This window comes from Neovison vison, chromosome 7 (genome assembly GCF_020171115.1).
Source record: "Neovison vison isolate M4711 chromosome 7, ASM_NN_V1, whole genome shotgun sequence".
In the NCBI taxonomy this organism is placed as follows: domain Eukaryota; kingdom Metazoa; phylum Chordata; class Mammalia; order Carnivora; family Mustelidae; genus Neogale; species Neogale vison.
Window position 1 is genome coordinate 180,488,064 of NC_058097.1, and position 15,911 is coordinate 180,503,974.

The 15,911-nt window shown below is 42.4% G+C and overlaps 1 protein-coding gene across 2 annotated transcripts in view; it reads left to right on the forward strand.

Annotated features, from left to right (window-relative positions):
• Positions 1-15,911, forward strand: part of TRIM44 (tripartite motif containing 44) — a 110,907-nt gene that overhangs the window by 22,231 nt on the left and 72,765 nt on the right. Inside the window, exons 2-3 of one of the 2 annotated variants that reach the window (XM_044259091.1) lie at positions 1,172-1,249; positions 3,248-3,313. In XM_044259091.1, coding sequence (XP_044115026.1) covers positions 1,172-1,249; positions 3,248-3,313 — 144 coding nt within the window. The remainder of the gene's footprint in view (positions 1-1,171; positions 1,250-3,247; positions 3,314-15,911) is intronic. The other variant, XM_044259092.1, reaches the window with a different exon arrangement.

Consider the following 15,911-nt stretch of genomic DNA (forward strand, 5'->3'; position numbering starts at 1 on the left):
TAAACTGAATAGTGTATATGTGAAATACACACTGGATTTCAAAGACTTAGTATGAAAAATGTATCTAATGTCTCTTGTTGAAATAACATGTTGCAGAGATAATATTTTAGATATACTGAATTAAGTAAAAATCTATTAGAATTAGTTTCACTTTATTTTTGTGGCTACTAGAAAACTTAAAATTACCTGTGTGGCTTGGATTTGTGGCTTACATTTCTCTTGGACTGTTCTACTCTAAATTGTTATAATACAGGGGTACCTGGGTGGCTCAGTCAGTTAAGGATCTGCCTTCTTTGGCTCAGGTCATGATCCCAGGATCCTGGGATTGGCCCTGCATCAGGCTCCCTGCTTGGTGGGGAGTCTGTTTCTCCCTCTCTCTCGGTTGCTCTTCCTGCTTGTGCGCACACATGCTCTCTCTGTTTCAAATAAATAAATAAAATCTTAATAAAAAATCATTGTAATGCAATAATTATAAGAGGAGACATTTGTTGAGCACTTCCTATGTGCCACATACTTGGCAATACCTTGACACTGTTCCACTTAAGCCTCAAAATAACCCTGTTTATTATTCACATTTTATAGAAGGAACAGGAGGTTTTGAGAAAGTCTGTAATTTACCTAAGGTTAATCCACTAGTTAATGACAGATCCCAATTTTGAAACCTTATATGTCTGACTCAAAAACCTGTACTCAACCAGTACACTGTAATACTATTTCCAATTAAGTCTTTCATTTTCTTTGTTTTTATTTCTGTAAGAATGTTTAATACTGCATACTTCTGTATTTGGTATGTAGAAGTTTAAGTTAAAAATTACTAGGTTGTAAAATGGACATCCTAGATCAAAATCTCTTTTCAGAGCCTCGGCCCTCACTCAGTGAACAGTCAACAGTGAACATTTGAACCCTGAGATGAAGCAGTGAGTCGGCCTGTGCAAATGGCATTTAATTTTCATTCAAGTAGTTCTGTCAGGTCACTGGGCAATTTATGCCCCGACCCTCTTTGTCCAGTAGAGAGAGGAAGATGGGCATTGCAGCCTTCCTTAGTCATTTAGTTCTTTTGGCTAATAAGAAGAAAAAATTGCTTTCCATTTCATTGTCCCATGAAATGCTGTTTGTGTTTGAGAGAGTATCAAAATTCTGTCTAATGATCCCTGTCTTTTCTTTCTTTTAGAGCAAAGACTCAGGCGGACTGAAGGCAGCTATGATAGAGTTGGTGGAAAGGTTGAAGTTCAAGAGCTCAGATCCTAAGGTAAGTATTGTTTTGGAATTGATTGGTATTGTGTTTCATTCTCCTTGAGCTAGGTTTGAGGGATATTAGTGATCATCTATCTGAACATCGCATCGAGATCTAATTAAGCCTACCTATCAGAAGCCATGTTTTAATATGCCTGGAGATAAGTCATCTGTTTTTTCCATTCTCTATGACTTACAACGTATAATCATTGTTTTCCCTGAACTGCGGACAAGTGCATTTTTAATCCTCCTGTAACGGGCCTTTGAGACTACTGTCTTCTGTGTCCATTAAACTCAGTCAAAGGCATCCAAGGTACTGATCATCTTAATGGGGACTGGAACAAGCTCCAGACCCATCCAGTTGGTGTTCAGCACAAGTGTCTTGTCTCTCTCCTACTTACAGGAACCAGTGGCCACTGTGAATGCTTTTGTCCTCATGACCTGGAGTGTGGTCTGGGAAATGGTTTCAGCTTCCTGGCTTTCTTCGAAATATGTTGGGAGCTATAAGACTGATATTCTGGGAGACTCTCTACCAGGGTGGGGGTGGACTGGGATCTGAACATAACACAGCTTCCCTTTTCCTACCCGGAGACCTCCTGTAGCACTACTGGTTATTGGTCCCAGCTGGCTCTGCCTCAGAGTCAAAGCCTCTCACAATCAGATAGGGAAGGGAGCACAAATTTGTTTGACTTTTTGTATTCCCACCCCCCCCTTTTTTAAATTTAAAGTCCTTTATATTGGGAAAAGACTAGCATTTCTTGAGTACTCACTGAGAGAGCCAGACACTGTGCTAGGAGCCGTACATATCTTTTTTAAAAATTGTGGTGAAATATACATAATGAAATTTATCACTTTAACCATTTTTATTTATTTATTTAAGATTTTATTTATTTATTTGACAGACAGAGATCACAAGTAGGCAGAGAGGCAGGCAGAGAGAGAGAGGAGGAAGTAGGCTCCCCACTGAGCAGAGAGCCCGATGTGGGGCTCGATCCCAGGACCCTGGGATCATGACCTGAGCTGAAGGCAGAGGCTTTAACCCACTGAGCCACCCAGGTGCCCCTTATTTTTATTTTTTTAAAGATTTTATTTATTTATTTGACACAGATAGATAGATCACAAGTAGGCAGAGAGGCAGGCAGGGGTGGGGGGTGGGGAATCTGCCATTTGCATTGGCCAGGAATTTAACCCCAGCCTCCCACGTGGCAGGCGGAAATTCTACCACTGAACCACCAATGCTAACCATTTTTAAATGTGTAGTTCAGTGGCATTAAGTATTCGTATTGTGTCCTGCCATCATCACCACCTCCATCCATCTCCAGAACTTCTTCAGTCATTCCAAACTGAAACTCTCAATCCACTAACTTCTTTTCCCCCCTCTGCTCTTACATACTTGTGATTTTTTGTAACAACCTGGTAGAGTAGCTTATTATTCCCATTTTATTGATAAGGACATGGAGGCTTAGAGAGGTAGGGCCATTTGCCCTGACTGTAGTATAATTTAGAGCTGGGATTCAAATTGACTTCACTGCCTGTACTCTTTCTTTTATGTCACATTGCAGACCAAGCACTGGTGTTCTCCTTTCTACCATCTAATCACCTTGTGCCCCAATTTTCTAATCTGAAGCACTATCGAGGAGGCAGACCCACGATGACAGCCTTTACAAAAGGTGGCTTCAGTCTTCATTCTACAAAATAACTTTCTCTTCATACAGCATTGAAAGCATTGGGACATTGGTCATATTTCTTGTCTTCTGGTGTAGTTAGAACTCCAGAGATAGAGAGTATCTTGATAGAAAAAAATTGGTATAACCTTTATCAATTTTCTTAGCTCAAAGTAAAGATTCCTGGTATAAGTAGTTTTCCTTTAGTGAAGATGAACTAGTTAATTATTAAGGATTACTGAAAGCTTTTTTTTTTTTTTTAACTGAGTTTTTCTGGTTTCTGGGGCAAAACAGCTATCCTGAAGGAGACAACCGTATTTTCTGTTTCTGCCCCACCCATATGCTTGTAGGCAGTGAAGAGCAAGAGGATGTATACAGATTACACTGAGTGGCTTCTGTGCATGATGATAATACAGGTAAAGTGCTTTGGGGTCCTTTATGAATGCAGAGTGCTTCTAATAGGAAACTTGCCAGAGGTGAAAAAAATTGAATGATCCCATGAGAACAGCTCGTAGAAACCTCAGGATTTTCCCATGGTACATCATGAGCTAAAGAATATTTCTTAGGACCAGACTTGATCTTGGATATGTGCATACACATTCACCTCTTTTCTCTTCTCTTTATCTTGTTCTGGAGAATTTCTACCAGTCTCCTTTATTTTCAGACCCCGTTCTGGTCTGCCATATGCATATACTGTATACCTGGAGCCAGGTTGAGGAAGGACTAAGGTAATTGCAGAATGACTGCGAGATCATAAACAGGGCTGGGGAGTGGGGTGGTGGAAAATGGGACGCTATATACATAATTTTTGCAACAAATAATTGTCTTCCAAGGGAAGTTTTTAATCTGTTCTGCTTTCCCTCAGAACTCCACCATCTCTTTGTTAAGTTGGCCTATTTAAGAAGGGCAGAATCTCTCAGGCTTTATGACCTGTCATTTCCAGACACAGGAGCTTTTCATAGAAACACTGATTTGAGTCATGAAGCACTGAGCACTATCTCTGCCTCACTTCCTCTAGAATTCCCTAAAGCTTCACAAAACTTCATCAGTCCAGACACTGAAATCTGTTGGGGACTGAGTTAATGTTTACCTCTGAGTTTTGTCAGAGAGGAGTGGAAGATGACTACATTAACCATTTTTTAAAATTAGGAAAATTATAGATTAGAAAATTATAGGAAAATTATTTATTATAGGAAAATATTAGGAAAATTATAGATTAGAAAATACAGAAATCCATAAGGGAAAAGTCAAATGGCTTTTCCCCAAGCTAACCACTATTAACAATTTGGTGTGTAACCTTCTAGACATTTTTCCATGTGGAAATATACTTCTAAGATATTTTATAAGAATTATACTGCACTTATGGTTTTAGTACATAGAATATTTTGGACATTCTTCTGTGTCATTAATTATTAATTTTTCTTAATGAGAAGCCTCATTTTGTCCAAAATATTTGTCAGGTGCCCTTTTTTCTTCCAGACCAGTTGTTCTTAACCTTTAGTGTTCATAAAAATCACCTGGAGGACCTCTAAACTGCAGAGTGCTGGGCCCACCCCCGCAGTTGCTGATTCAGTGGGTCTGGCGTGACTAGAGGTTGTGCTGACCCTGGTGATCTGGTGATGTTCCTTCTCTTTCGTTTTGATTTTTTTTTCATTCCTTTCAGTAAATAATCAGAAGAGCCCTTGTAAATAAGTCTAGAAGGAGCAGGGGAGAGGAAAGGTATCCTGAGGCTGCCTCAGAGGGTAGGGTTCCTGCAAGGGCCAAGAGAGTGAGAGGAGTTCTAGTCGGGATTTACGAGGACGATCAAGGCTCATGCCATGGGACAGAAATGGGTTGAGTTATAAAACCAGAGGAATAGCAGGAGACACCAAATCCCAGCCACTAGGGGTGAGCCTGAGAAGAAGAACAGGGCCAGCGGTGGCTGGGAAATAAGGCACAGGTTAAGTTGTGTACATGCAGGTTGCTATGGTGAGCCCTGTTTTAAAGGATACGTATCTCCAGGGATTAGAACTTTCTATATAACAGAGAGAGTATTTTTTAAAAGATTATTTATTTATTTATTTGACAGAGAAAGAGAGAGAGAGATCACAAGTAGGCAGAGAGGCAGGCAGAGCTAGATGGGGTGGGGGTGGGGGTCGGGGTGGGGGAAGCAGGCTCCCTGCTGAGCAGAGAGCCTGGTGCGGGGCTCGATCCTAGGACCCTGAGATCATGACCTGAGCTGAAGGCAGAAGCTTAACCCACTGAGCCACCCAGGCGCTCCTGCAGAGAGTATTTTTAATACCAATCTTTAGTTTATTTAATTGAAAGTAGTCTTTTAAATAATAAGGCATCCCAATGTGTGTGATATGGTCCAGTTTATAAACACTTTTTTTTTCGGTCATACTTTTCAGAAACATTTATTGTACCAAGTAGGGTTTTTGTCTGTAGATTTCTTATATATATATTAGACTTTAGGAAAATTGAAAGATGTAGTTAATCAGGTATGTGTGTATGCACGTCTGTGTCCATTCCCGGGATTTTTAAGAAACTGAAGGTATTCTGGGTTACTTACAACTCTCCTGTGAAGTGAGTGTGCTGTTATCTTTCTTAGTATACCCAGAGGAAACAAGCTCAGAAAGCACATTGATTCTTTCCCTTCCTTCCCCCTGCCCAGCATCTCAGAAAGCATTGAACCAAAAACATAACATGCTAAACTCAATCCAACTAATGTCTCATTATGCAGTTAATAACAGCCACTCTCTCTATTAATATTGATTCCATCTAACATGTGCTGTTCCTTGTTTCCTATGGCTTATGTGCTCGAAACGAACAGAAACACAGCTGTGTATCATGAAATCATACTAATGTTACGAGAAGTTATTCTCAAGAAAAGTGCCTTAAACTCAGGTCAAGTGGCTCATGTTATTCTCTCAGATTGGAGTGGGATTAAAGATGGGATTTAGCCATACTAACACTGCCTGAAACATATCGAGTTGTTTTTTTTTTTTTTTCCCTGTATTCGGTTTCTAAAGGTGTTCTTACTTAAGTTTAAAACAAGAGAGTTGTCTAACAACATGAAATTAAATAGATCTGAGAATTATTTTATTTTTACTTAGCATTTACATAGCATTTTATAACTGCAAGAGAACTTTCCAGTCCATTTTAGTAGCTGATATCATTGACATGGAACATAGCCCAGTCCTTCACTCTCCTGTGCTAATCAGACTCTTGTTACAATGATAGGTTTTAGGGTGCCTGGGTGGCTCAGTCAGTTAACTGTGTACATTTGGCTCAGGTCATGGTCGGGGTCCTGGATTCAAGCCCTGTGTCAGCCTCCCCACTCAGTGGGTAGTCGGCTTCTCCCTTTGCCCCTCTCCCTGCTTGTGTTTTCTCTCTCTCTCTCTTAAACAAAATGAATAAAATCTTAAAAAAAAGAAAATCTTTTAAAAAATAATAAAATTTTTATAAAAAGACTCATTAAAAAATGATAGGTTTTGCATGTACAAAGAGTAATGGATATAAGCAAAACCTATTTGAATTCTTGTTGTTAGTGTCCTGTTGTTTCCCAGGGGGAAGCCAAGCCTCATGCTGTCCTTGCCTTGCCCCAGGACAGAAGTGTTCTCTAGGACAGTGTTTAAGCACCCAACTGAAGCAGAGAATTGAGCTGCTTCAGTTATCAAGTTGATTCATTTGAAAGTCTTCCTTTGGTTAGAAAGTTATTAGAATTATTGACCTATTTATACACTTTTCCTAAAAAAAGAAGTTGTAAATAGCATTCTTGAAGGGTGTGCATAGTGTTTTGTTTTATCTCTGTGCCCTCAAGCTCTAGTCTGGTGGGTACTAGATGATGTAATAGTAATAGATATGCATGGTAATAGATGCGCATTATCCAGTATAGTAACACTGTGAAAGGAAATATTATTTGTTCTGTTTTATGGAGGAGCAATCCAAGGTTTAGAGGGGTTAAAGAGCTTGCTGGTAAGTGACGGGACTAGGACTTCACATGTGTCATACTTCACGTACTTCCCCTGCCCATGATTGTTGAACCCATGGATGAGTAAATATAAAGATATGTATGTGCTGCCCTCCTTAGCAGTATGACTCTTCACTGACTATTTTTCCCTCACATTCTCCTTCTACCTGCCTTTACTGGATACTGCAGCCTCCAGGGTCCAGGACTGGAGAATGGCCTTTTCCGACAGGCAGTATGGGAAGATGGGGAGAGCCGTAACAGCCCAGAGCATTTAGCACTGGCTAAATGAAGAACTGAGGCTGGTGCTTCGGTAGTTTCCCATTAGTGATGGAAGACACCAGATGGGAAAGTACCTGTGGTGTCTCAGGCCCGAGCCATGCTCTGAGGCCTGGTATCCGCCAAGGACCAGATGCAGCCCCTTCTCATCCTCTGTAGACACTTGGGCGGTAGAAAGAAGAGAAATAAGTTCTTTGCCCTCCTTCACCATCCACCTGCCTTTATGAAAACAAAATGAAACAACTTCCCGTTTTCCCCATTCCCCCAATTATAAAAGTAATACATGCCATCTGTAGAAAACTGTGGGACAGACTTGTGTGTAGAAGAAGAAAAGAAATCTGCTACCTGTAGTCATTTGTAAACTTTGAGTACCTCTTTTTTCGATTTAATTTAATCTTATTTAAATTTAATTAATTAACATATGGTGTGTTGAGTTTCAGAGGGAGAGTTCAGTGATCCATTAGTTGTATATAGTACCCAGGGCTCATTCCATCGGTGCCCTCCGCAGTGCCCATCACCCAGTTACCCATCCCCCACCCACCGCCCCTCCAGCAACCCTCAGTTGGTTTCCTGTAGTTAAGTCTCTTATAGTTTGTCTCCCTCTCTGATTTTGTCTTACTTTATTTTTCCCTTCTTTCCCCTAAGATACTCTATTTTGTGTCTTAAATTCCACCTATGAGTGAGATCATATGATGATTATCTTTTTCTGACTTACTTCGCTTAGCATAATACCTTCTAGTTCCATCCACATGAATACCTCTTTTTTAAAATGCAGATTCTTGAGCCTCACCCAGAACATCTAATTTGGTAGTTCTGAGACTGCTTTTTTAGTATACAGCCTTGATGATTCTAATGCACATGGTCAATGCATCAATAGCGTACTAGTTCATTAGCATCACACTTTAAGATACATCTATGAGAAAACTGGTTAATATCATGGTGCTTTGCCTTTCAAATAGAGAATTAGTATTCTCTCTCTAGATAATTATTGTTCTATGTGTGTGTGTAAGTATATATACAATTAGATAACTCTATGTATTTTTGTGTGTATAGACATGTATACATAGTTTGTATCCTGCTTTTTTTCACCTGATATCATCCCTTATAAACATTTTTATCATTTGAATTCACTTCAGTCTTTGAACTGCCGCTTGGAAAACTAAAATCCTGAAGGCCAGTCTGCTGTTATTACCAAACGGAGCTTTTACCCAATATGGCATTTCTGTTTTCTTCCTAATTGCGTAAGCACACTCTGAAGTTTGTTTTCCTCAGACGTGCCAGTCACAGTCTAAGATTATTTGGGTACAGTGGAAATTTAGTTAATGCAGTCAGACACACAGTCATGAAATCAGCCCCCAGCTGTCCCTTTGACAGCGTTCCCACTGCCCCCCACCCCCAGGATGTCTCACAGGATGGGATTAAATGAATATATGGAGGGCTCAGCGGGAAATCTGAGGCCGTCTCCCATCCCCCGCTTTACAGAAGAGGAAACTGAGGTGCCCGGAGAGAAGCGTTCCTGCCCGAGGTGACATGACCCAGGCAATAAGGGCAGAGCTGAAGCAGGTTGATGGTTTTTAGGACTACAGTTCTACAGTTCTGTAGTTTTCTCAATAAAGAGAAGTTTTCTGTTTGGCAAGGAGGTAGAAAAATTGGAAGTGGTACAGTCACTTTGGCAGTTCCCCAGCAGGTTAAACATAGAGTTGCCATATGACCTAGCAATTCCATTTTTGGGTATATACCCAAGAGACATGAAAACTTGTCCACACAAAAACTGGACCCCAGTGTTCATAGCAGCATGAGGCGTACCACCCAGACTGTGGAAGCAAGCCAGCAGACGACTGGGTAAGTAGGAGCTGGTCTAGCCATACAGCAGGCCCCTGTCTGGCAGGAAGGAAGCGCAGTGCGGATACATGCTTCAGGAAGGCTAACCCGCAAAAATGGTGCTCAGTGGAAGAGGCCATCCCCAGAAGACTACATACTGAGTGATTCCATTTGTGTGACATGTCCAAAATAGGCAGATTTCTAGAGGTAGGAAATGGACTCGTTTCCTGGGGCTGAGGGAGATGGAGAGATGGTGTGGGAGTGACTGCTAAAGGCCATGGAGTTTCTTTTTGATGTGATGAAAATAATATGTCCACACTGGCCATGGGGTGATTGCACAACCCTGGGAATATACTAAAAACCACTGAATTGTGCACTTTAAATGGGTGAGTTACATGATACAAGAATTACATCTCAGTCAAGTTACTGAGAGAAGGTGAGAGATTTCTGTCTGAATCACTTTTGTTAGCTCTTCACTTAAAGTTCCTCAGAAGGTTAAACAGAGTGGCCATGTGACCCAGTAATTCCATTCATCAGTGAATAGTCTGTCTTTCTCCTTTCTTCCAGGCAGGGATGAGGGGCAGAAACCCGATGTTACCTGTCAGGGAGAGGCAGTGTTCTACAGTTATTACCCGCGTGGGCTCTGGATTAGATTGCACCTGGTCAGATTACTTCCAGTGTTGACCACCAGTTCTGCTTCAGGCAGATCCTATGCTTAATCTCTTCAGGTCTCAGGTTTTTCATTTCTTTTCGGCTGTGAAAGGGGGGATAATGGTACTTGCTTCATAGGGTCGTTAGGAAGATTAAATGAGATAATCCATTTAAAGTGCTTAGTACAGCCTCCTGACCGGGGTGGCTGCTGCTAGCTTTCTCCTAGTCCTGAGATCAGCCCCGCTTCTAGCAGGAGGCCAGGATCCGTGGACACAGCAAACCCACCCCCATAGTTCAGGAGGTCTTTGGATCCTTGCAGAGAAAAAGAAGCCACGAAGTTTACAACTAAGTAGATTCTGGGGGCGCCTGAGTGGCTCAGTCTTTAAGCATCTGCCTTGCGTTCAGGTCATGATTCCAGGGTCTCATGGTCCTGGAATGGAGCCCCGCATCAGGCTCCCTGCTCAGTGGGAAGCCTGCTTCACCCTGTCCCACTCTCCCTGCTTATATTCCCTCTATTGCTATCTTTCTCTGTCAAATGAATAAATCAAGGTCTAGAAACTAGATTCCATACTTTGATCAATTAACACTTCCCAGGATTTGTGACACTTTAAAGGACCACTGCTTCCTCTTCTGAGTGATAATAGCGTACAGATAAATTGAGTTAAATCTCCAGAGTTGGAGTCCCTTGGTCTTGCTACTTGGCTGGCTGGCTGACTCTGGGCCTTGCGTAGCTGCCTTGCCTGGGGTTAGTTCATTAGCTCCATTGCCGGTTCAAGTTAAGGCAAATATATCTGCCTTGGGAGTTTGCAGCTCTGTGTCCATATATTCCCAATAGAAACAAGAAATCAATGCATAGAAGCAATTATGTTTATTGTTAGGAGCAAACTCTCTTGTTAGCAAAATGGCCTGGTGCCAAATTAAAAGAAAAATAAATTAAGAGTCACACAAAAAAGTAAGTGTCACATTTAAGAGACACATTAGGAGATATGGCCTCACTTTAAACACCACTGAGATTCTTGTTCTCTTCCTGCTTCTCCTGCAGCTTTACCCTTTGGCCATCCTCTTTCTACCGGGGCACAAGAGCTCTTAATTGAAGTACTGTACAACTCAGCTCTAGGCAGTTTGATACTAGGGTAGGCATGGTTTCTGAGCTGCCTGGTGTGCTGGAGCATTGTTAGAAAGCAAAGGGATTGAGCTTTAAACAGCTTAATAAAATTAACACATTGTGATGTCCTCCCCCTGCTCCAGCTCCTGTCTGCCCTGACAGGAGCCTTGGTAATACACTCTCTGCCAAAGCTTGAAAGGCTTGTTACATGACCAACATGGACAGGGGAGTGGAGCTGTCAGGGCCCCCTCAAAGCAGCCACACTTCATGTTGCCAGTGCAGGATTGTATTTGACATTTAATTTAGGAGCCTGGGTGCCTACATATAAAACTTATTGTGATGATAGTGATAAAAACCACCCAGACTTTTATTTAAGGGCCTCCTTCTCTCCTGTCTCCCTTCTTTCCCTTTTCCTGCTTAACCTCTCATTCAGTTCAGAAATAAAACTCAGTCTGCTCAGGGAAAAAGGTGTTTTCTTTGATAACTTAAGGCTGAAGTGACAGAGTGCAACTCTCAGTCTCCCTCAGGTCTGTATGTAGATGCTTGTTTGTGTATATAAACAGCAAAGTTTGAGAATCACATCTCTCCTGACTGCGTTTAGCCAAAGGACAAAATCCATCTGTAGCTGCGGAGAATGTCCATTCAACCCAGTGATTTAGTTGATGACTATGCTTTGTTGAATGGCTTCTGTTTACTTCTGTGGCCAGTGAAATAGAGTCTTTGATAGCTCCTTCTTCCTAACTCAACCTGATTAGCTAGACATTACAATCTCCATTTTACAGATCAAGAAACAAAGATTGAAGAGGTTTAATAACTTGTCTAAGGTTAATGATGCCAATAAATTGTCTTTCTCTGATTGCTGTATAGAATTGTTAGTAGTTGTAGGAGATAACTAACTTTTACCTATGGAAGATGGGTTGGGAATAGTATACCAATAGAGCGTTTGTTCAGACTTTCAGAGAAAAAAAAAAACTATTGAGTATGGCGTGCTTTCTTTTACTTCTATGGTGGAATAGCTCAGATGTTGGAATCAGATGACCTGAGTCCTCTGGTACTTACTACCTGTCCCTCTTGATTTGTCTGAGCCTTTATTGTCATCCGTAAGCTAGGCTAATCATATTACACTTTATTACTAAGTGCCCTGAAAACGGGAACTTTTGAGGAGGAGATAAAAAAAATAATGGAGGATTGGGCACCTGGATGACTCAGTTGGTTAAGCATCTGCCTTCAGCTTCAGGTCCTGATCCCGGAATGGAACCCCGCATGGGGCTCCCTGCTCAGCAAAGAGGCTGCTTCTCCTTCTGCCCCTAACCCCACTCGTGCTGTCTCTCAGATAAGTAAATGAAATCTTGAAGGAAGGAGGGAGGACGGTTAGCATGGCCTTTGGGGGCCCAAAAAGTATTTTAGCAACTGTAGTTAGTTAACAAGCCCTGTGGTTCTTAGGTAAGCAGGTTGTTAGCTGCTCCAGTAGCTAGCAGTCATAGTGTTTTAGTCTGCAGAAGAGATACATATAATAGAAGTAGGTTGGGAGGTTGAGGGGCTGACTATACCTATAGATTACGTGTGGCAGCTGAGGGGCAGAATGTGATCTATCCGTCCTACACTCTGTTCTTTGCCTCTGTACAGTTGAAGTAGACTGTATCTGATTGTATCAAACTAGAAAAGGCAAACATTGCTCCTTGACAGCCTGTGGCCCTTTACTAAGACTGAGGCAGGGAGCCTCTGGTTGACTTCCTTAGTCTTCATGCCTAGGTTCTATGAAAAAGTCTTTCCTGTGTTCCTTTGGGAAATTAAAATCTGCTCTCCCAAGGTTGTAGGCTTGCTTTCTTTAAGAAAACTAATTGGGGAGTCTTTATCTGTGAACGCTCAGTGGGTACCTGTGAAAAGCACAGAATAAATGTCCATGGTTCCTGTTACCTGGACCAACAGAATAGTTCTGCTGATGCTCCTATGTGCCCAGAGAATACTGAGTGCTTTTTTATGTATTATTTTGTGTAAACGTCACAAGGTCTGTGAGCATATTACTACCTCCGTTTGCCAAATAAAATTTTCACCTTTCTGAGCTTCAGAAGCATTGAGTTACAGCAGAGTCAGCACTCACACCTCTGTCTCCACCACAACAGACTCCCTGAGGTGTGCCATTTAGACAGTTGTAGCAAGGAAGACTGACACCCGCACCCCAGCGCCCTTTCCTGAGCGTTCCTGGTAGAGCGCGTTGTTTGGTTTCGATAGCATACAAATAGCTGTGGCTTTGCAGGGCAAGTGTTCTCATAGAGAAGTGGAGTGAAGGTGGAGGGGTGAATCTTGTTCGAAAATTGCTCTAATCTTCAGCAGGTAATATAGGTGTGCTTTGTGTGTTCAAGTCTAAAATGCTTAAAAATAGTATAATTTCTGTTTAGTTGCCCCTGAAACTTTCCATGTCAGTTCCTACCTCCCACTTCCTACAGGATAATTTCTGAAGCACAAGCTGTCTTTCTGGCTTATGCACAGGTTAAGATGGAAGAAGAGCAAGAAAACAAGGTGAAATAGAAGTTCTCACTCTTCTTCCTGTACAGGCCCTGGGTGTCTCTGGGGACTCCTTCTACTTTCACATTTCTATAGGGGAGGTCACCCAGAATTATTTTCCTGTTCATTCAGGAAGAGTGGTGCTCAGAAGTCTGTGATTGCTTTCTTTATTGCCACCCCAGGGTCAGGTAAGAAGACAAGCATCCAAAGCACAAGTGGTTGTATCGATTCAAAGGGTGCCTTGCATTCCTGTTGCACTTTTCTCTGGTGAGTCCAGTCCAGTGCCACGACACGGGGTTCCACATCGAGTTGTCATGGCAATAGAGTCATAGCCGCTGATAGCGCAAATAGGAGGGGATGCTTAGCAGGGATGCCACGACCATAGCAGCTAGATCTCCATCTCTCACAGGAAGGGCTGGTCCGCTGTCGGCTGTGACCCTGTCTCTTTCAGACGGCTGGGGGCGCACAGTCGCTCTCTGCTTCCTAGCTGATTAGCAGCTTCAGTTCAAGTGTTTGTTAGGGTCCTTCCAGTACAAAGCCTTTAGGAGGCAGTCCTGAGCCTCCAGTGCTGCGTGTCTGTGTGCACGTGCTTGTTGCGTGTATGTGTGTATTTATATTTGTATTTGGGGATGGAAAACCATGAAAGGGAGGAGATTCAGAAGAAGCATACTACAGGTTCATATACATGAAGCTATTAAAGAAAAGGAGTAGTTAGGCTCAAGGACCAACGTTTATAGTCTTAGGAAGAAGCACTCTGGCAGAAATAGAGGAAGGCTGGAGTATTCTGACTGAAATATGGGGCTCCTACCTGAGTTGAAGGTACAGGCCAAACCAAAGACTATGTAAGATAAAGATAAGGTCTAAACACCAAGGAGGAGATTGGGGGATCACCCAGCATCTCTTTGGGACTTACGGTTTTATTCAGCAAATTAGAGGTGTAAGTGACAGTGGGAGTGAGCTGAAAGGCCCTGGGGCAAGGGGGCAGGTGGAGCTAAAATGGAGCATTTGGGTCTAGAGACCAGGTAGAGATATCTAGTGGAGAGTAGTGGAAGAGAATGCAGAGAAGGGGGTGTTCACAGACACAAGGGCAGGCTTCTTCAGCCAGTGTGTTGGAGAGGCAGATGTGGCACGGCTCCTGACGGTTTAATGTATTGACCGCCATTCGTGCAAGAGCTCAAGAAGAGATGTCTCACTTCTCCAGATGCTAAGTCAGAAGACCTGTTCCTGGTGGAGAAAGTAAAATTTACCTCTAAAATTTAGAGTCTGGGTGATTTCCTAAACTGTGGTGGTGGTGGGGAAGGCAGGAAATAGGTCAAGGTCTGAAGGGAAGACATGGAAGAATAATATTGTGGTTAAAAGGAAGCTTGTGTAGTCAGGCTGTGTGGGTGCACATTCCAGCTCTGCCACTAACTCTGTGTAGGAATTTGGGCAGGTTTTTCATCCCATCTGAACCTCAGTCTCTTCATTTATAAAATTGATAGAATAATAATTGTTACCACTGGGTATCGTGATGATTGAGGTAACACATGTGGAATGCTTATGGTAGTACCTGCTATCTGGGCACTCAGAAAAGGCAGCAGTGCTAACAGTGAGGAGGTGGGAGAGGACTCAGTTTGGGCCTTCATGGTTCAAGTAAGAGAAGAATATCCAGGCAGAGACACACATCAAAAGGAATTGTGAGGCTCGAGGCCTGGAGAGAAAATCCAGGTGTAGGAGCCATCTCTGTGGAGGGAGGAGTTGAATCGTACAAGTGGGATGAAATTACTTAGGGGGAAGGTGTGGAGAGGAAGTGGTTTGGGCCCCAGAGGACATTTGACAAGGTCTGGAGGAGAGGGGTGATGCTACTGTCACCTTCTGTAAAATTGTAAAATTGTAAAGGGATGGAGCTGATAGAAAGTTTGTAAAATTGTAGGGATGGAGCTGATTGACAGAAAGCCAGAGAAGGCCAGGCTCACAGAAACCCTGGAAGGAAATTAAAGACTTAGGGGCATCAGTAGTGCTAAATGCTACAGACAGGTGAGTAGTGAGATTAAATAGAGTTGGCGACCGGTAGACTCTTCACTGGTGTTTATGACAGCAGACTTTATGTGACCTTCCAAATAAACTTGGTTAAAGGTAGGAGAAAGGGTAATTGCTTGATAGAGTAGCATCGTCAAAGGAAAAAGGTTATTTTATTCTCTTTACACTCATTTTGTGTCACCTTTAGAATTTCTAAGGCAGATTTCTCATCCCCCAAAGCCGCTCTTGTTTTGGCGACAGTTGTGATTAGAGACAAATCCAGACTGGTGAATTAAATGCTCCAAGAATGCAAAATTTATGCAGTTGTGTCATTTTAGAGATAAAAGAAAAACTGGCTTTTCATGTTTAGTAGCTCAGGAGCTTGAGGCTCTGAGAGATTCAGTGATTTGCCCCAAGTTACATAGCTGGTTGGTTCCAAAAGACAGGACTGACTAACACTCAGGGCCTCTGACTTCTCATCCTGAGGGTGCTCCTCTGTGGAGTTGCTTTCCGGTGGTCTAACACTGCTTCTCAGGTGCTCAGTTTCCTTTTCAGCACACTGACCTGGAGCAGGGCTGACCTGAGGTGAATCTTTGCTCCATAGCTTACCTGCTGCGTGACAGTGGCCAGGTGACTTCGTCGCTGTGGGCTTCAGTTTCCCTAACATAAAATGAAAATATCATTACCTATCTGAATGTTAGATAAG